The 20,063-nt window shown below is 40.4% G+C and overlaps 3 protein-coding genes across 3 annotated transcripts; 2 read left to right on the plus strand and 1 right to left on the minus strand.

Annotated features, from left to right (window-relative positions):
- On the minus strand, positions 1-12,092 carry lrrc8aa (leucine rich repeat containing 8 VRAC subunit Aa). The gene is made up of 3 exons (XM_039780380.1): positions 11,922-12,092; positions 3,999-6,126; positions 1-2,352 (listed from the first exon to the last, which is right to left on the minus strand). Exons 2-3 carry the CDS (start codon positions 6,114-6,116, stop codon positions 2,077-2,079), a joined length of 2,394 nt encoding a protein of 797 aa, XP_039636314.1. The 5' UTR covers positions 6,117-6,126; positions 11,922-12,092; the 3' UTR covers positions 1-2,076.
- A 1,711-nt stretch (positions 12,093-13,803) lies between these two features.
- dnlz (DNL-type zinc finger) lies at positions 13,804-16,040 on the plus strand. The gene is made up of 3 exons (XM_039779176.1): positions 13,804-14,234; positions 14,402-14,541; positions 15,541-16,040. The coding sequence occupies exons 1-3, from the start codon at positions 13,872-13,874 to the stop codon at positions 15,692-15,694; spliced, it is 657 nt and encodes a 218-aa protein (XP_039635110.1). The 5' UTR covers positions 13,804-13,871; the 3' UTR covers positions 15,695-16,040.
- Positions 16,041-16,104: 64 nt separating this feature from the next.
- uck1 (uridine-cytidine kinase 1) lies at positions 16,105-20,040 on the plus strand. The gene is made up of 7 exons (XM_039779175.1): positions 16,105-16,282; positions 16,746-16,905; positions 17,911-18,007; positions 18,139-18,281; positions 18,360-18,454; positions 18,547-18,595; positions 18,676-20,040. The coding sequence occupies exons 1-7, from the start codon at positions 16,193-16,195 to the stop codon at positions 18,864-18,866; spliced, it is 825 nt and encodes a 274-aa protein (XP_039635109.1). The 5' UTR covers positions 16,105-16,192; the 3' UTR covers positions 18,867-20,040.
- The last annotated feature ends 23 nt before the right edge of the window (positions 20,041-20,063 follow it).

A 20,063-nucleotide genomic window follows, 5' to 3' on the forward strand; every position in this document is an offset into this window, starting at 1 on the left:
TCAAAAAGAAACAGTTGGTAAAAATAAGATCACATCATATGACTGATATGTATGAAACAAAGACATTAAACATTTCAGCTATACATTTAACAACACACGAAAAAAACAAGTCATGAACGTGATGTTTGTGATCATTAACAGGGCACACAGCTTGTAAAAGATAAGGCCATATTAGCAACGAGATGCCTGGCTGGAGTAAACATAGCAGGGTTACTCCAAATGAGGCTATTAAATCCAGGGTCTTAACAAGAAAAGTGTTTCAAGCAGACAAAGCATGCTGCACTAATTTGGAGCATGAATGTGGAAATTACATATTCTACATACGCTCTCTGCGAAAAAATGTTTCCCTTGTGTAGGTCGGTCAAAACCAGTTTATTTCACTCTGTAATTTCCTGTTTCTCCTCATGTCGCTCTTGAACGGATAAACAAAACGCTGAGAAACCAGTCCAGTTTACTCTGGAGTAAACGGAGCATGATAAATTGAAGGGCTAGCATACAAACAGCCAGCCACTCGAGTCACCAATAACAACAACAACAACACCACCACCACTTTTCTTTTAGGGACTGGCAGTACCTGGCAGCTAGTTAAGACTCTCGTCTCACATCTGCAGGAGTTCATCCACTGGGGATAATAATCATCTAAGGTCTCCTAATTCAAAATCATACTGAGCATAAAAAGTACCACGATTCTTGCTTGTTCTATTGGCCTACATAATAATCTGGTTGTATGATTAGCATTGTGCAAGCTTGCATATGTTTGAATTTAACAAAGAAAGAAATCAACAGTTACTGGGAGTTTTATGAATGTTTGTGACCGTGTAACTTTAATACAGGGTCAGCAAACTTCCTGTCAGCAGGAGGACACCTTGTGTTATTACAATCTAGTCAGTGAAGCAACATCTATCGGTCTTTAGCTGAACAAAGATCACTTGAGATCTTTTGACTAAAAAGGTATATGTTCCATACACAGCTTAAAAGTCTTAAACAAAACAACAAATCAATGGCTGTGTAAAAAGTGTGGCATTCAGTCACTCACTGGATTATGATCACGTATTACAATCACAATACAGCCTGTTCCACAGGCCCAAACATGATGCCAATGTGTGGAAGCATTTAAAAAGTACCAAATTATGTATCTTGAAGTCAAAATAACTTCATGAGCTTGTTTCAGGTCCAATCACAATCAATCTCACATAATTTAAGAAGACACACCTGTAATGTGTTTGATGTTCAGTCATGCAAAATAAGGTAAAGCCTGTTTCTCATGCCTAAGTAAGGCATGATGTTTAGAGAAGCAAAATGAAGAGACCAACGATGGGGCTTTTGTCCCCCACAGCTCCCATCCACCTTTAACCGCCTGCCCCACAGGCCGACGTTATAAATTAACAACTGCCGGGTATTTAAACATTGCACTAGAATGTACTGTAGAGTTTGTTCCCATTTGTTTTCTTTGATGTCTTTCATCAGTCCTCCGAGTTAAGGCCTACACTGCGAGATCATCTGTGGGATGATCTGTTGATCTTCATCACAGAGTCATTTTGTTCCTTCATGCCTCGACAACTTGGCTGTTAGTTGCACTATTATTTATTAACTTAACATCTGCCAGTACTCTGAGCCACGCAGTGCCGCAACGGCAAATGTGATTGCAAAAAATTTCAAAAGTAAAATGTTGAGCCTCAAGGCCAGAGTATTCCATGATCAGCAGAGAAGTGATAGTGAGCACATTTAGCTAATTTCTGCAACGCTTTTTTCCCGGCTCTCTCTAATAAACAGGTTTGCTTTAGCAAGGTCCTAATGTTGCATGCATATTCAACATCATCTGCTTGCAGCTTTGTAATCAGGATGATATAACAGAAAAGCCACAATACTGATCCACCTTTCATCAGTGAGATTTTCCCTTGGAGACCATGTAACATCCTTGAAAGTCTTAACTTTTGTCATCGCTTGTTTGTATAGGTCCTGCCAGGAAAGCCCCAAGCACCAACCAAACTTCTCAAGGTTTGCCTGCCTTTAAAAACAAAATCACTGCTCGATTATTTCTTTAAACAAACTTCTGTCTCTCCACAGAGGCTCGGCTCAAGCTTGCTCCTTATCGGCCCTCCAAAGCTGCTCTTTGACTTCTGGTGGCAGCGTGTTGAACAGGTCCTCCTCCACTATCAGACTGCTCTTCTTCAACAGCCGACACTCACCCAGCTCCACTGGGAGACACTCGAGGCGGTTCCCTCTCAGCTCCAGCTGGGTCAACCCGGTGAGTTCCCCGAAGCGGGACGGCAGCGTCTGCAGGCAGTTGTTTCCCAGATTCAGAGTACGCAGCTTCTTGCACTTGAACAGCTCTGGGGGCAAAGTCTCGATCTGAAGATGAGAGGAAAGAAGACAAATTCAGGAGGGGCGTAAGGTAATAGTGAACAGAAAATCTTAGTGGTTACTTTTTTGTCATTTGCATTAGTATTAGCAGATGAGGCAGGGATATGTGGTTTTCACTGTAGTGACTGGGGAATGGTTCAGTTCTAGATTTGGTTTATTTCACGTTTAAAAAAAAAAAATCAAACAAATCAAAACTAGATTAAAGGGCACTCAAGATTTGTTGTCAGACTTTCAGTCAGAAATTCAGTATAATGGAAAAATATAATGCAGAAAATAATGTCTTCAAATGTGTCAACAAATAATTTAAAACCAGTCATGTAGCCTTTGTGTGCTTTTGTTACATGGATATCCTAATTGTTCTACTTGTTTGTCTAAAAACAATATTTTAATCTCCATTTATTGATGTTCAAAATAATTCACATATTAAAACACCTACATGAACGCAATATTCACAATAACGCAACTGAATTGAATTGATCATGTGCCAACAGTGTAAAGAGGATTTAGGCAATAGCGGCCTTAAAAACACAAGAAACACCAGAGGGGTCCCATTTAATGGAGCTATTTTCGGCTGCACACAAACCCACTGGAACCTATTTTCAGCGTGCAGCCACACAAGCAAACACAGTTAAGCGGCAGTAATAGTAGCCTTCAGTGAAAACACATGGTGCCGAGTGAAAAACAGCGTTTTCCGGGATAATTTCTCACAGTGAACAAAATGAAATTCCTACATTGTGAATCAAATAAACAGCATTTTGTTAAGACTGAAATGATCCACTTCACCCGAAGCCAAATGGACTAAACCAGCATTGACTGTAATTGCAGGATTTGGTACAACCCTCAAAATATTTGTGTGTATTATCTTTGCAACTGAACTGAACAACATCCTAAATAAAGCCCCTTTGTGAGGGTTTACTTGAAAAGTAAATGTTTACTTCTCAGGAAGTCTACGGAAACATTTTTATCAACCATTTTATCAGAGAAACCGGATTACATTGTAAAAAGGGCCAAGGAGTACATCGTGCTCAAAGAATCATAAAGTGGTGTCAGAGAAAAAATGTGGAATTATACCTTAAATGTAACGAAGCTTTGAAATCGCTAATTATTTCTATTTACTAACCCAAAAGAATAAAAGAAAATTGACTTGGCAGTGAAAACCTGCGCTTTACTCCAGACAGGAGGCCTTTTATCAAACATGTGTGACATTTACAACTGTGTTTACAACATGCCACTGAATCAAGTCTTCTTTTAGCCGTTCAGTGGAGAGCGGCTAAACGGACCAAGATTATATCAGTGTTTTCAAACTTTTTCTACACAAACTTTCAAGGACACCTTTAAAACTAGAAAATGCAAAGTATTAGTTGATAATACACAACTGCAAAACTGCCAAAGCCTCAGTCATGTCATGTGGTTATCTTTAAAGCCATAACTCCCAACCTGTCTATAAGATCTATTAGCGTGGACCTTTGTAAATACCTTAACTGGACTTTGAGCTAATCTTACTCACAGATGACAGTAAGATAGATGGGCGAAGACAGATTACCTTTCTAAGAACCTTTCTAGGACATGTGACTAGGCTTTCACTAAAATGAAAACAAGGACTGGACAAATAGAAGAGAGTTTTTGCCTCTCACCCGGTTTGCTGTCACAGCGAAGTACTGCAGGTTCTGGAGGAAGCCCACATCAGCGTGGATGCTGGTCAGATTGTTGTGACTCAGGTCTAAGAAGCGCAGCTTGCGACAGAAGAAAAGCTGGCTGGGGATTTTCTCGATCTTGTTCCTGTTCAAATAGAGCCTCTCCATGTTGGTAAGTGTTCCGATCTGAATGGGGATGTAGGCGATCTGGTTGTACCACAGCTTTAGGCACACGAGCCGGTGCAGATGCTGGAAGCTGATGATCTCCTCGATTGTCTTCAGATTGTTGTCCTTCAAGTCAATCTCCGCCAGGTTGTGCAAACTAAAGATGGAGTGCGGAATGCGTTCCAGGTCGCAGCGAACGAGCTCAAGCTCCGTCAGGTTGACCATTTTCTTCAGGCTGTTGAGCACCATCAGCTTGGTGCCCTCGTTATTGATGGAGAGCTTCTGGAGGTGCACGCCCACATCCGTCACCACCTGCGGCAGCTTGGTCAGATTGCTTTTCAGACGAAGAACTTTGAGCCTTCTGAGCTCTCGAAGCCCGTCGATGACAATATAGCGATTGTTCTCAGCACTCAGGTTCCCGGTCAGGTGCAGCTCACTGAGGTTCTTCAGGCTGTAGATCCACAGTGGAATCTCCTTGATGTCTGTGAACTTGATGTGAAGAGACTTGAGGTTCTCCCTCAGGAAAGCAAGAGCTGGAGCCTCAATTTTAGCTGGTGTGTGATAGAGCCACATCTCCCTCAGGTTAGAGAGCTGGGCGATGATCGGAGGGATAGTCACATCCGGGATGAGCTCCAGCTTGAGCACTTCCAGCTCGACCAGATCAAACACCGTGTCTGGGATCCCACTGAGCATGAACAGATGCAGCTCCAGCTTTTCCTGGGAGTTTTTGGTGATGCGCTGCCTCAGCTTCTCCAACGTCCACTCGTTGTTCAGGTTCAGCTGCCTGAGCTTGTTCTCGCTCACCTCTGAAAGAAATACCGCAAAGCGCTTGGAGTACAGAGGGTCATACTGATCTATCATGTGTAGCATGAAGGCAAAGTCGTTCTTCAAGTCAGGGATGTCGCTGTAGCTGCTTTCCTCGCGGATTGATTCAAAGGAGTACCGTTTGAGGGAGCGGCTGAGCATCCAACAAAGAGTGTACATGCAGATAAGGCCATAAACCCCCACCAAGCTGATGTAGAAACAGGCCAAAATCTTGAAAAGAGTTGCCAACGGGTGAGCACAATAGAACATGCTGTAGCCTGTTAATTTCTGAATGTTTACGGAGCACACTACACTGAACCTGATGTAGCGTACATAGTAGGCTGTGTAGCTAATTATCAGTATAAACTTGATTACTTTGATCATGGTCTGACGAATATAAAGACGGTACACTATATCCCCCTCCTCTACATGGATCCTGAACTTCTTCACCTTCTCAAAAAGAGCTTTGGCCTGCTCCCCCTCTTTTTTATCTAAAACCCCAGTTTCAGAGCGATCTACAATTCCTTGTTCAATTCTGGACTTTGCTGTTCGTTGGAGCATGGGCACGCTAGCCTCAACATCCTCGCTCACACTGGAAGCCTTCTTATCCATGGAACCGTTAATTTTCCCCATAGGCTTGTTGTCGCTCTCCTCCACCACGGTCTCAGACAAAGCCCTCGTTGTCCACGGGGAGTCAAAGCACTTGAGGAGGATGGAGACAAAGTGTTCCAGTTTAGAGCTTGTGCGTGGGAACTTGAACCAGAAGTTGCTGCAGGCCAGGAAAATGAGGGTGTGGAGTAGCACCAGATAGGGGAAATATTTTGCAAACCAGTGTAGTTTGTTCTCGTAGCAGACGGCATCGACGTAGTTATACTGATGACGGTCGAGGTCATACTGAATGCCTTTGGGCTCCGGTGGATAGGCGGAGCTCACGTTTGGGACGGGCATGGTCTCGCAGGACTTGTTGATCACCCACTTGCAAGGCAGGCAGATCATCTTGTCCTGCGTGACCTGTAGCGTACCACCGAACACCGCAATCATCAGCATGACGATCGAGATGTAGTCGGTGAAAACGTCCCACCATGGCTTCAGGATACGGAACGCTGGCTGGGAGTCAGCAAAGTACCGGAGCTCTGTGATGGGAATCATGATGGTTTATCTGAAAAGACAGAGAAAACAGGGAATTAGTTGCTGACAAATCAAGTGTAGAACTTAATGGACTATATTTTTTAAAACCATAATGTGTTGGGGTAAATCTTAACATATCAAAATCAGTTTCCGCTGTACATTTTGGATACTTGTACAATGTGTGTTGTAATGACAAAGTAGTGGTCATAGTGAGTGAAAATGTCATCTGAGATATGTATCTGGAATTGTTGATTAGCTATGTGTGAGATCTGTCAAGCTGAATGGACTCTGAACAGATTTTATTCTGGTCTAAAGACTGAAATAGAACTCTTTCTGTGACAGAAAGGACCCTATCCTAATGTAATTTTAAGTCATAAGATGCTTTTGAGAAACCACTGCATATAAGGCAAACTGTTGCTAAAAAGCTAACCAAATGTTAAACCTTCATTCGATCATACATGCAGCCCAGTCAGCATGTTTAGGGCCAGGTTTGGAGGTTACCACACTGCACACAAAGAGTGGCTGTCATTATATTTGCTGTAGACTCTACTGTGCATCAGTGGTATGTTGGACATCCTGCATGTGCCGACAGCACACTGCGATTCAGAGACTGCAGAGCAAGCTGGAAGTATTAAGGACCACAGATCCTGGCACATCACACGTGTTCACACAAGTCCCTGATTTTTCCATCTATCTCCTGATGTGCAGCGATGTCTCTGCACAAACATGTTCACGGCGTGATTAAGTTGTAACCGTGTCTTCTTTTAGGATAATAGTTATAGATGTAATCTTTAGAAGCTCAGCGTCAAATCACACAAACGTTTAAAAAAAATTCAAACACGAATGACTATTTCTAATTTGCGTCTTCACTTTTAAAGCACACTGAATAAAATTATCAGAATGAGTGGAGGGGATATAGAACAACAACTTAAACTTTGACTGGAAAACCCAGCAAAATGGAAGCACTGAGATTGGGCTGCAGACCACGTAAGAAGAGAAAACCCAAAACCAAAAGACTCTCAGGCGTCCATTTAATCTTGAGTACTGTCAAACCACAACCAGACTACTTCCTCACACAGTTAATGTGTGAGAAATGCAAGAAATACAGCAATCTAAGCAGTTTTTTTAAGAGTTAACCCTAGACTAATCTGTTTTCTTAGAGAATATCCAAATACCATGCTCTTTTCACTTCTGCTTCCTATTATAATACAAAACTGGGAGGAGTTGATGAAAACTATCTGAAATTGTATCTCCCTGTCTGCTCAACTCACCCTTTATTTACAGGAAAAGAATGAAAGGGGATGGCAAATCAACTGGTCACAAAAAAAAAAAAACCTTGTTTCATCCAGTTCAAACCAGAATGGCAGTACAGTCGCTGTGGGCCTCCTCTGTTAGGTTGCTGCTTACTTTAACTGCTGCTTAAATTACAGCGCACACAGTGACCCCGACAGCTGCCAAAACACTTCTAATTGTGACCATTCACATGGTATTACACACACCAACAGGCAATCTTTGACGCCAATGCAATTTCTATTCCACTGTATGGCAAAAGATTCATAATTACACATTTAAAACCAGAACAGTACATTAAATATGTTTAGGCTAAAAATAAAAAAATGTAATTAAAAATCTGCTCACTTTCACGGCTTCCTGTTGCCAAACACAGATAGCAGAGAAACTTTAAGCAGTAGCCGTGTTCCCTAATTCAAACTAGGCTATAGGTAATGGCCTGCCACTGATGTGGCCAAGTAAACCGTAACAAAGATTTGTGTAGCATGTCTTGAAATAAAAGGTTTTTGAAGAGCTTCACCCTAGCATACAGTTTGTGTTAACACACAGTGACACACAGTCACGGATATCTTTAGTTTAAAAGAACATCCCAGATTTGTTTCACAATATCCTCGAACAGGACAATAAACAGTCTGCGAGCAGCTTATCTCGTCTATGCATCACGCTGCCCGTCTTTCTCAAAGCACTCCTCCAGGATTTCAACCAAGGACTTCTTGCTTTGTGGAAATAAATAGAAAGGAGTGTATTACTCTATTACACAGCGACTCTGCCCTTGGCTTCCTGTTTATGGCCATACCCCGGTACATTTCTCCTGAAATTGTTCCCTGAACAGAGCTTCTTTTGTGTAGCCAGTCTTTGCCGATGAGGCCCCTGACACCAGGGCTGACAGAGGTTCAGGTAAACTTGTCCGCTGTGAGACACTAGTGTCTTTCAACTCAAGCAACAGTCAAACAGAAAAATAGAGAAAGAATCATTTTCCTAATAAAGATGTATCTTTGCAGTTTACGGTTATCTCCCTCTGAAAACAAAATAAAGATAAAGTAAACCTGAGACCTTTACGTTATGAGAACATTGACTAACTGAATTTAAAAATAACAGAAAAATGGCAAACTTCGTGTCCAATACTTTTACGATCAAATATCTGCAAAATGAATGACCAGATTTCCCTGCATAGAGGAATTTTTAGCGCCCCCCCCCCCAAAGAGGTTTAAGCCAGCGCCAAAGGAAACCCACCAGAGCCCAAACGTCTTTGACTTCCAGCAGTCAACTCCCTTCTCATCCACAGCTGCTATATTTTACACATGAATGCGACTGACGCTGATAAGCCAGCTAAGCTGCATTGTTTTGACTGGACCTGAATGCTACAGTGTCCACTGTGTGTGGAGTACGCAAATTTGGGGTCAAGTACTAGCACTTTGGGATTGATCTGGCAATGAAAAGTGCTCTTCAAATTAAATGTATTATTATTATTATTATTATTATTTTTTATTATTATTATTACTCTTTGTGGCCCGGTCCCTGATGTGAAAAGCCCCTTACTGCATTATATTTCATTATATTTTGAATTGTCTCCTGAATTTTGTGTTTTCCTTCACATAAATAAAGATGTTCCACTATAAATTAGTGCATAACATTTTTTTATCAGAATGCAAGAAATGAAGTGTTTGATGCTAATTTTTTTTTATTTTTTATTTCTGACGAGGTCAGACAACATGTTGTACAAACTACTTCTTTTCAGGCATAACACTTCACACTACTATCAATGCTGGGATAGGCCCCAGCCCCAGTTGCAACCCTTAAAGAAGAAGAACCCTAATGGGTTTAGAACATAGCTGGATGGATGGAAAGATGGATGAATGCCAGCATTACCATCGATTGTTGGCTTGAACTTTTATTACATTCCATTAGATTGATATGCACTTTTTGTGTTTGGTACATCTCTCAATATTCTCCCTGCAACAAATTTCCATCCAAGGGCTAAAATACACTAAAATGATCTTAAGTCCTAGCAACAGAGAGCCTAACACATTTGCTGACTTCTTCTCCGTCCTAATGGTGCACACACCCTATGATAAAGCATGGATGGGTAATTTAAAGGGAATGGCACATTTAGGGATTCTTTCACCAGTTCTTAGTTGTTGAAATCAGTATATCCAGATCCCAGTGCTGTGTCCACAGAATGCAGTCCATGCTTGATTAACACATACTGGACTGGATGTAAGAGGGGGGGGGGCGGGGAAATCAACCAAGTCCTGGACTAGTTTAAGAACAGGATCACAAGAGTCTCAGACCATCTCATATTGACAGTCTGGCAATTCAATGATTAGTCGATTAATACAAAATTAATCAGCAACTATTTTGATCATACATTTAAGTCATTTTTCGAGCAAAAATGAAAAACTTTCTATTTTCCCTACAGCTGCCAAAACACCTCTAATCGCAAACATTCATGTGGTATTTGAAACAACAGGCAATCTTTGACACCAATGCAATTTCCATTCCACTATATTGCAACAGATTAATTACACATTTTAAACAAGAACAGTACATTTGATAAGTTTAGGCTAAAACAAAAACAAAAATCTGCTCACTTTCACGGCTTCCTGTTGCCAAACAGATAGCAGAGAAACTTAAAGCAGTAGGCATGTTCCCTAATTCAAACTAGGTCTAGTGGTATATAGGTACTGGGATAATGGCCTGCCACTGGGGTAAGTAACAGTAAACTGGCAATTTAATAATCCCACTCTGACAATGTGGAACGAGACAAAAATCTCTTACAGTATTGTCAAACTTGTAATGCTCAGAGCATGGTGCATAAGACAAAGGTTGGTTTGTGTTATGCACACTGATGGGAAACTGATCTCTCACTTTATACCTTGGCTTGGCCCTCCCCGTCTGGTCAGGGTCGTGTTTTTCAGTTGGTGTTTTGCATGCCTTTGTTCTTAAGACAAAGGGCTTTCCAGCCAGAGGTGAGAACCGTCTGACAACATCTAGGTGGGAGACGCCTTAGCATATTGTAGCGTCTGTTAGCATTTGCAATCAGTTAGGTTTAACTCCATAAAAGGTCGCTGGAATCGGCATAATCAAATACAAAAGAAGTTTAAACCTGATTACATCAGTTTAGTCAAATGCATTTCCATTACAACATGATCAAATACAATTTCCATCACAGTTGTAACATAGATTTGTGTAGCATGTCTTTGAGCAATGTTTTTGAAGAGCTTCACCCTAGCATCCAGTTTCAGTAAACACACAGTGTGACAGTCACTGGTATCTTCAGTTTAAAAGAACATCCCAAACATTTGAGTCATTTTTCAACCAAAATTTACAAACACTTCCTAATTCCAGCTTCTACAATGAGAGGGTGTTTTTTCTCTGTTTTATATCATTGATTGTACATTGAATATAGAATAGGTTTTGACCGTTAGCCAGACAAAACAAGACATGTCACATTGGGTTTAAATAAATTGTTATTGGCATTTTGTAGTATAAATAAAATTTATATTGTTTAATCAAGAAGATAAGCGGTAGATTAGGGAGGACGTTAGTATCAGTGGATCTGAAAACTTTGAACTGGATTCTTTATTTGACTCGGTTGATGTGATCTGAAATAAATTGAGGATCACGTTCTTGGCAATCACAGACCCACATATCCTTCCAAAACAGGAGATATATCCTGTTCCTCGAAAACAAAAGCTGTGAAAACTGAGTTACCACAGCTTCTGATCCCAACCCATCTGGCCAAACCTGGCAATGGTAGACTTGTAACATGAGTTGCAGCAGACAGGGTACTGGTTTCAGTCTTGACCAGGTCCAACTGGTTCTGGTTCACAAAAAGCTACTTTCCTTTTCATGACATCACTGGTGATGTCATATTCACACACACACATGCTGGCAATACACATCTAAGATAAGGGCCATTCAAAATCACTTTGCAAAAGCATGTGTTTATGATATATTTAACTAATGGGACTTGTTATTTAGCCAATATTTATTTACCAGAAAAGACTGCAATAATGCTGTGATTACACGCACATTATACAAATATCACACCAATCATATAAGCTCCTGCATGCATATTACAGAGACATTATGAAAACGGTGAGGCAAGATTAATTCACTATACACTCAACAATATCCACAAAGGAAATCTACAGTTAAAACAAAAACGTTTTGTGTTTTATTGAGTTTTATATCACAATTCTTCGTTTACTATCCTAGTCTTTTATCGGTAATATTGTTTGTGTTACCAGAATAACGTTACTGGCCTTCAACAGTGGACGAAACATTGCTGATATGTTTGAGGATATTTTATCATGTGATAAGGAGTGTGATTGTAATGCAGTCTGACTAAATAGATGTTGTCTAGTCTATCCCAGGGAGCAAGCTTTCAGTAGGTGGGCTTCACCACTACAGTCAGCCGAGTAGCGACGGGAAACGATGGCTCATACCAATGCCCAGTTAGCACGCTGCGGCACTTACACCACGCCGCTATTTTAGCTAGTTAAACACGTTAGAAAATCAGAAAGGGCCCACCTGTTTTATTAAAGATGGTGTCTCTCGCCTCCACCGCACACGGGTGACACATTTCTCAAACGTTTCTCAGCAGCTGTGGCTGGTCGGACACCGGGCCGGAGCCCCGAAAGACAGTGACGGAGAAGAAATGCTCACTGAGCCGAATGGATTTGTCGGCTCTCAGTCTGACACAACTGCTGCTGCACGAGACTGGCGGAAGTACAGAGCTGCCTTCAAAATAAAAGCACGGTGAAAGTGTCGTATTTTAAAAATCTCTAATAATTTTAAGAAATCTAAATTGGACATCTATTGTATAATTGCTTGATTGTTATGGGCAAACAAAATGTTCACAGATGTCGAATTAGTAATACTAAACCGTTTTTTCCAGCGTTTTTTTAAACCCTTTTACCCCTCTCTTTTTGGTGATACAGGTGGTTGTTTTATTTTTTTATTCAATGTTGCAGCTCAGTTTTGTGCAATACCGTTACACCAGATGAATAGTTATATTGCAATTCCGTAAACTGCTGCACTATAAAGGTTCATGAAAAGTATACTACTTCGTAGTGGCCTTATAACTTTTTGATATTTATAAATCCTCTACAGTTAATCAAATTGAATTTTCTATATTGGCATGCACATAACTACAGTATTTCCAAAGCATGGCATGTAAGGTTTACAATGTTTTAATGTTTTTGTTTTTGTGTTTTAAGGTATACCCCACCTCTTGTCATTTGTTAGTCTCACCTTTTCTTGTTTAACGAAAAATATATTTATTCTGTCCTTAAGTAATACATGTTAGCCTCATGCTGACATGCTTTTTTGTTCAGGTTGTAAGGATACATTTCAGTCAATAACACAGACACACAATACAGCACACAACACCTGCACATGGACTCAGAGGCAGTGTGTCAGCACTGGGAGGCTTCCAGTTTCAGACTGACTGCAGTTCCCCCTAAACAAGCTCAGCCCACCCCTTTGAGCAAGATTAAGCAACATACCCCTCAGTCACCACCAGCTCACTAAATTTGTCATTTGCACTGATTTGTGCCATTCAATTCAGCTTTGCAATCCTGCAGCAGCCTTGGCCTTAGCCAGTTAGGACAATGGTGAATGTTGTTTTATTATAAATGTATGTTCTCCTTTTGCCTCTAAAGCATTGGCAGACAACGAGGTGATGATAACTGTCTCTGCACAACTCAATACAATAAAGATATCAATACAGGATACAGTCACAGTCATCTTTTTTTATACCTCATTTGAACATAATTTCAATGTTGTCTTCTTAGCTGATAAAGATACATGATTAGCTGTACTGTTTAATTTTCTTGCCTTTGTATCATCTCCAAAAGAAGTCAATTAACTATGTGGTTGACCTGGAATTTATTCTACCACTGATATTGGCATTCACTGTGCTCAGTGTTCCATCACTGAGGACTACTGATAAGAGAGACTGCAATTATGATGTCCATTACCAAAGTAGCCTATTTCACCACTGGACACAAATCGGTTGACTGTGATTCAGAAATTCATAATAACACACCACAAAACAGAGTCATATATTTGTAGATGGCCAAACTAAATTGACAAGAATATGGGGATGAATTTTTTTTTTTTTTATTGTGCCTGGCAAATGTCCAGTTTCTGGTTCAGCTCCGACCATACAACGGAAATACTAAAGAGTATCCCTCTAAATTAAACTTCATTACAGTACTTGAGTAAATGTCCTTAGCTACTTTTCACAACTAAACAAACTATAGGTAAATATATTCACAGAATGGCATTAACTCTAAAAAGAGTTAACTACTGATTAGTTTTATCCAAACAACTTGCAACAACACCCTCTCACCTTTAACTTGTTTTAAGAACAATTTGTCAATAAAGTTTATTTTGAAAAGAACATGTATGACGTCACCAGCCCGCGACAAACAACATGTTGATGAAATCGCTAGTAACGTATACATCCATGCGCGTATGTACTTAAAAACCTCACCTGTCGTGTTGCTTTTACAGAAATGTTTTGAAATGTTACGTCCGTCCGATTCTCTGAGGACGATGCTGGCGGTCAGCCGGTTGTTTCGCTGTTCTCGCAGTCGTTCAGCGCCGTCTGGACTCTGTGTTGTGCTCCACTGTCGTCGTCCAGGACCACCGACGACCACATCCAGGTCGGGGCTTCTCTCCTCACAGGACCAGCGTGGTGGTCATACTTTGTTACCTGCTGACAGATGTGAAGCTCATCTTAGCAGTTCTAGACAGTTCTCCACTTCACAGAGTATCAGAAGTGACGCTATTGGGCAGATCCAGTCAAAACATTATCGACTCGTTTACACATGCAAGGTGCCAATACCAGTGTTTTTCTTCTTCTGCTGTTTATTTAATCAAATGTTAAAATGATTTCATCTTGAAATTCCAAAACGTTGTGCTGGTCTCGGTCTATTTTCCTTTGTTGTGATATGTGTCTGAGTCAAATACCTGACATGCAGGCTGTATCATTATTTTTGCAGGTTTGCTCTACCAGGTCCACGCAGACGATATCCAAGCTGGCTTATCACAAAGGTGTTGTGATTGTGACATGTCCAGGATGTAAGAATCACCATATCATCGCTGATAACCTCAGCTGGTTTTCTGACCTGGAAGGGAAGAGGTTGGTGGTGCTTTGGACTTCTGAACATTGATTGATTCATAACAGCATCCAAAACATAACCATTCAAAGTAATTTGGTCGCACATGTTCCTTTTTTTATGCTAACTCATGCAATTTAATGGATCCAACCATCTAGCACAGTGGTTTTAAAAGTGGGATACGTACCCCCAGGAGGGGACTGTTACAAAAGTTATTACGTTACTTATCAAAAGAACCAAGATCACACAGAATAGCCTAAATTTGTGTGATTTGGTTTGGCTATCTTGACTCAATCGTTGAGTGTCAATGGGATTAAATAACATAATCATGATCTAATAAGCATCCAGGAATTGAGCGCATTAAGCAAGTAAACAAGGGGTGGTTAAGAGGGCCCCCTTTTTTCAAGCATTGTCTAAGCTAGGCTCACAGTCTCAGACTTTAATACCCCCTAGTCAAGCATTATTTTGGTGTTATCAATATTTTGAGAGTAGACCCTGATGTATCAACTGTTTTTTCTTTACACATAATAATAATGTGAACATTTTTGAGAACAGTTTGAGAGTGACAGTTGGAAAATAAATGTGTCAGTGCCCTCTGGTGGACAAATTCTGTTATAGCGAGTGTTTGTAAATGACCTCAAACATATTGGAATTTCTGGTCTACAATGTATTGTTAATTATTATTGGCTGACATATATAGCCAGTGTTTAACATAGCAGCAACATCTCTTTTAAAAGAATATTCAAGTTGAGTCAGATGAGAAGTAAAGTGGAACATGCACTTTATTGGGAGGTATAAGGTGAGACAGATCCCCAGTTTTGGTTTGGACAAAGGGTGCAAGTTTCCAGGAAAATGAAAATCACAAAATACTGTTTAGGTGGCCAAACAACACCTGTGCAACATGTCTAAGGAGCACACACTGTTCAGAATGCACTACAGAAAATTGGCGTCTAAAGAGTTACCAATAACTGCGTACAGTATATTTCTGAATGACTCATGTGCTGTGTTGCTTTACCCTTTAGAAATATTGAGGAAATCCTTGCTGCCAAAGGAGAGACTGTAAAGAGGATTGAAGGAAGTGCCGCTTTGGAGATTGTGGTGGATGAATCTATCAAAGACAAGTCACAACATGGTGAAGACACCGAGAAATCAGACAATGACCCAGAAAAACAATAATGCTGTGTTTATACTGTACATGTATATTGTAAGATGTTGAAATTAAATTCCATTATAAAAAACCAAATCTTCGATAGCTTTTAATATCAGAGGATAGAACTATAATTCCAGCTAACTGATTTTAAATTAAACAATTTAAAGACAGGTATTAAAACTATTCGTACTAAATTCATATTAGGTAATAATCATATAAGTCATATTTTCTCGAATTGTACCTCGTATGATTTCATGTGACAAAATTTGATTGATATTCAGAAACAGATTGTATATGTGAATAACTGATAATGCATATGTAATAATAATGTATTGTATTTTATCTAAATATTTAATAAAGTTCCGCTCCGTGTATCTGTACTTGGCTATTAATCTTATTTTATATGACACTTCGGCTGAGATTGTTAGTTCTCGCGAGAACGGCGCTTGTTATTGCTACAGATAGCATAGCTAGAGCGGGCGAGTCAAGTTATCTAGAGTTCTGCAGTGAACTGTTGTACTGTGATGGATGCTCTCGGAGCCCTAGACGAGGCAGAGAGGCCTCGACACCACCCTTTTCTAATAGGCGTCAGCGGAGGAACCGCCAGCGGCAAGGTCTGTCCTTTTTTTTTTTTTTAGCTAGAGGATCTCCCGACTACGGAAATTAGCATCCTGAGTAGCTTAGCTAGTTTAGTTTAATATGCTAGAAGCGCCAACATTAGCATTTATCAAACTGTCAAACTAGCTGGCACGCCCCTCTTGCTAAGCCTTTTCTTAACATTTCTTTAACACACTAAAACAGTCATTGCATTGTCTATTCTGCTAATATTTACTCTCCTTACCAACACTTGTGTATGACCTTTACACCAAAGAGCGTCACACAGCTAACTGTCTGCTGTAAAAGAATTTGTCTATTCCCTCGCAATACCAGACCGAGAGTCAGCTGATAAGGTCACAGATCCTCAGGACATTAACACAAGCTGCATTTAACTTGTCTTTGCTAGTTTAATCTAGTAAATAAAGCATCATGATAAGTCATAAATACCAGTAGCTGAGTAAAGTAAGTTGTCTGCCTCAGTCAACAGTTTGCGCCAAGATCATGGAGCTCCTGGGCCAGAACAAGGTGGACCACCGCCAGAGGAAGGTGGCGATTATAAGCCAGGACAGCTTCTACAGAGTCCTGACTCTAGAGCAAAAGGCGAAAGCACTGAAGGGCCAATACAACTTTGATCACCCAGGTAGGCCCAGGCTACAGAGTGGTCTTTTTTTTTCCCGGTCTAGTTTCTTCACAATAGCACACACCTCTATGGGTTTAAAGACTTATAACAAGTGCACCTGTAATATCCAACCAATGCTATTGTTGATTTATTTTTGTTTTGCATGTTGTTATCATGTAATTATGTCAATTTATTCAGCGGTTATTCCGGTGTGGATTACACATGTTTCAGCAAATGTCACGCCTGGAATTGGAGGAAGTCATCTTAAAATGTGGTTGTCAAACTGCAGTGACAAAGATATATTTAACAACGACGGGGTATTCAAGAAATACTTGTGCATAACAGATCTATATAACATCTCCCTAGTAGTACATGCTACTCTGCCAACACACATGCTGCTGCAAAGAATCTTTAACACTGGGGCTTCGGCTTCCTGGACAGTTTGCTAATGCTTAGCTGTGTGATAATACATTTTCCAAAATACTTCAAGAAGTTATTCTAAAGCAGGGGTGTCAAACTCAACTTCCCTAAGGGCCACACTAGAAAATGAGAATCACATCAAGGGCCAGACATATAGTTTATTGCTTTCATGTCATGGGAAAAATCAAATATCTTTGACTGTATTATTGCATGTTTCATATAGTCTTCTCACTTACAGTTTGGTCGACAAAAATTACAAAGAAAATGCTAAAAACGTTTGGAAAAAGCATCAAAAATGTCGTATGTATATAGGGGCCGGATTTGGCCCGCGGGCCTTGAGTTTGACACGTGTGTTCTAAAGCATGCACTGCATGTGTATTCATTTCTGATTTAATAGTTTCCTTCATATGCACCAGCATGAGATAAGCCTGCATTGGCTGATCATTATGGATCTGTTTTATTGATATCTATCTATCTATCTATCTATCTATCTATCTATCTATCTATCTATCTATCTATCTATCTATGTATATCTCTATCAGTATATTGTTTACATGCTGCGTGCACTGCATGGATTTAAAAATGTTTCTGTTTAATGTCTTGTAGAGGCATTTGACACCGAGTTCATGTACAAAACCTTAAAGGACATTGTGGAGGGAAAGGTGGTTGAAGTGCCAACGTATGACTTTGTCACACATTCCAGGTAGGAAGGAAGGAAGCATTACACTTTGATTTAGCCCTGATGACAAATCTTCTTCTTTCCGTTTTTTTCCCCCTGAACTAATAATTGTCATCAACATTGCCTCCGTATGAACACTGTGTGTCTACTTCCAGGCTGGAAGACAGGATCACAGTTTACCCAGCAGACGTGGTCCTCTTTGAGGGGATCCTGGTCTTCTACCCCCAGAAAGTGCGCGATATGTTTCACATGAAGCTTTTTGTGGACACAGATTCAGACGTCAGACTGTCTCGCAGAGGTATTTGATGTCTCCCTCACCCAAAATATTTCAAACGTTGTCACAGTATATCAATAATTTGACTTCATTTTCCTGTAGTTCTCCGAGACATGACCAGAGGGAGAGACCTGGAGCAGATTCTCACGCAGTATACAACATTTGTCAAGCCTGCTTTTGAAGAGTTTTGTTTGCCTGTAAGTATGATGATGGCTTTCACGGATTGTGTGCCTATTTTACAGTGCCCAACCATTGTCAACATACCTTAAGACATTTGGTTCTCTTTCAGACAAAGAAGTATGCAGATGTCATCATTCCAAGGGGGGTTGACAATATGGGTAAGTGGTTTTGTTTTTCTCCCCAATTAAGAAGCTTTTCTGCTAATTTCTCCAGCATGACAAATCCCGTCTCTCACCAGTGGCCATCAACCTCATCGTACAGCACATCCAAGACATACTGAACGGGGAAATCTGCAAATGGCGTACGTCCATTAACAGCCACGCGCGAGGCTTCAAACGGGCCATTTCTGAGCAGGGTGACCTGCAGAACGGAGCTGGCAATCCTGCAGGAAAGAGGGTCCTGCTGGAGCCCAGTTGTCGGCCTCACTGAGACTGCGTGGATGCATGGGTGGACCGATGTGTCCAGACTGTGAATATAAGCTTCACGTTGGGATTGCTACTACTGATTTTGTGCCGGATGGGTCAGCACCTGTGATGCCAGTCTCCCCCTCAGTGTTTTTTTTTTTTAAAGTATCCACAATCCTACTTTACAAATATTCAGTGCTGCAACCTCATAATTCACTGTAATAATTGTTGCATAAGCATTATACTACTGGACCTTTTATGCTTTTCACATGTAACAGTCTTCCATGATAGTTTGACTTTTCCCGTGTTAACTGTGGTCAAATGACCGGTTACTGAGATTGGGGCTAATATCTTTGACGGTAGGAAGTGTTATTTAAATGTTTAATTACAGTCATGCTTTTGCACTTTGACCTTGTATTTATATCTATCTGCTTTTTTGTTGCTGGAGTAGGCAGTTTTTAATGGGAAAGACAAAAATACAGCCCTTGTCCTGCAGCTCTCCCTTCACTGTCCTAAGCCCTGAAACGCTTCGCTGATATTGCCAAGTGCTTTCTTACATCCATTGTCTTTCTTTCAGACTCTTTGATAGGTCAGTTTGACTTTTTTGTCCAATTGCGTTGCAGTGTAGGCAGTGCCAATGCTGTAATAGCAGCTTTTTCTGCAGGATTTTTCACTACTGAGTTTAGGCCTTCACCATCTTAAGGGATGTGCACGTGCACCTGCGTTTGTAGAACAGCCAATAGGAACGCCTTCTCTCTGAAATGACCTTTGATTGGCCAACGTCTAGTTGGGCTAGACGTTTGCCTAGTTTTTCTAAAGCCTGACAACAGAGCCAAGAGAAGTGCAGAAGTTCTCTCAGACCACTTGAATTACAACATGCTGAAATGTTATGGGATTTTTAAAGCCAAAGAAGAAAAAAAACAAAACTGCCTACCCCAGCTTTAATTAAGATTATATTATATCCTGGTTTGTTTTAATTTATTTAAATCAATTTAGCCCAGATGACTGTGTGGTGTAGTAGTGTTACACCTAGATTGTTATGGAGTGCTTCCTTTTAATTATTTAAAGTTGAATACATGCCTTAATATTTCTGAAGTCCATTTGTCGCTGACCATTCTGTAAAACAAATAGAAAAAGTCTTATTTGAGTTTTGACAGTGAAAATGAAACGTCTAAACCAACACAATGTGTATAGAAACAGAGCTGTTTGTTTTATTGGAGTT

This window comes from Perca fluviatilis, chromosome 17 (assembly GCF_010015445.1).
Source record: "Perca fluviatilis chromosome 17, GENO_Pfluv_1.0, whole genome shotgun sequence".
Classification (NCBI taxonomy): domain Eukaryota; kingdom Metazoa; phylum Chordata; class Actinopteri; order Perciformes; family Percidae; genus Perca; species Perca fluviatilis.

Bases quoted from the DNA above. Each gene is read 5' to 3' on its own strand.
- lrrc8aa (XM_039780380.1), bottom strand. From the start codon at position 6,116: ATGATTCCCATCACAGAGCTCCGGTACTTTGCTGACTCCCAGCCAGCG. The intron at 2,353-3,998 runs GTGAGAGGCAAA...TCTCATCTTCAG, and splicing joins TCGCTGTGACAGCAAACCGG to ATCGAGACTTTGCCCCCAGA.
- dnlz (XM_039779176.1), top strand. From the start codon at position 13,872: ATGTACTTAAAAACCTCACCTGTCGTGTTGCTTTTACAGAAATGTTTT. The intron at 14,235-14,401 runs GTGCCAATACCA...TTATTTTTGCAG, and splicing joins GACTCGTTTACACATGCAAG to GTTTGCTCTACCAGGTCCAC. The intron at 14,542-15,540 runs GTTGGTGGTGCT...TTTACCCTTTAG, and splicing joins TCTGACCTGGAAGGGAAGAG to AAATATTGAGGAAATCCTTG.
- uck1 (XM_039779175.1), top strand. From the start codon at position 16,193: ATGGATGCTCTCGGAGCCCTAGACGAGGCAGAGAGGCCTCGACACCAC. The intron at 16,283-16,745 runs GTCTGTCCTTTT...TGTCTGCCTCAG, and splicing joins GAGGAACCGCCAGCGGCAAG to TCAACAGTTTGCGCCAAGAT. The intron at 16,906-17,910 runs GTAGGCCCAGGC...AATGTCTTGTAG, and splicing joins ATACAACTTTGATCACCCAG to AGGCATTTGACACCGAGTTC.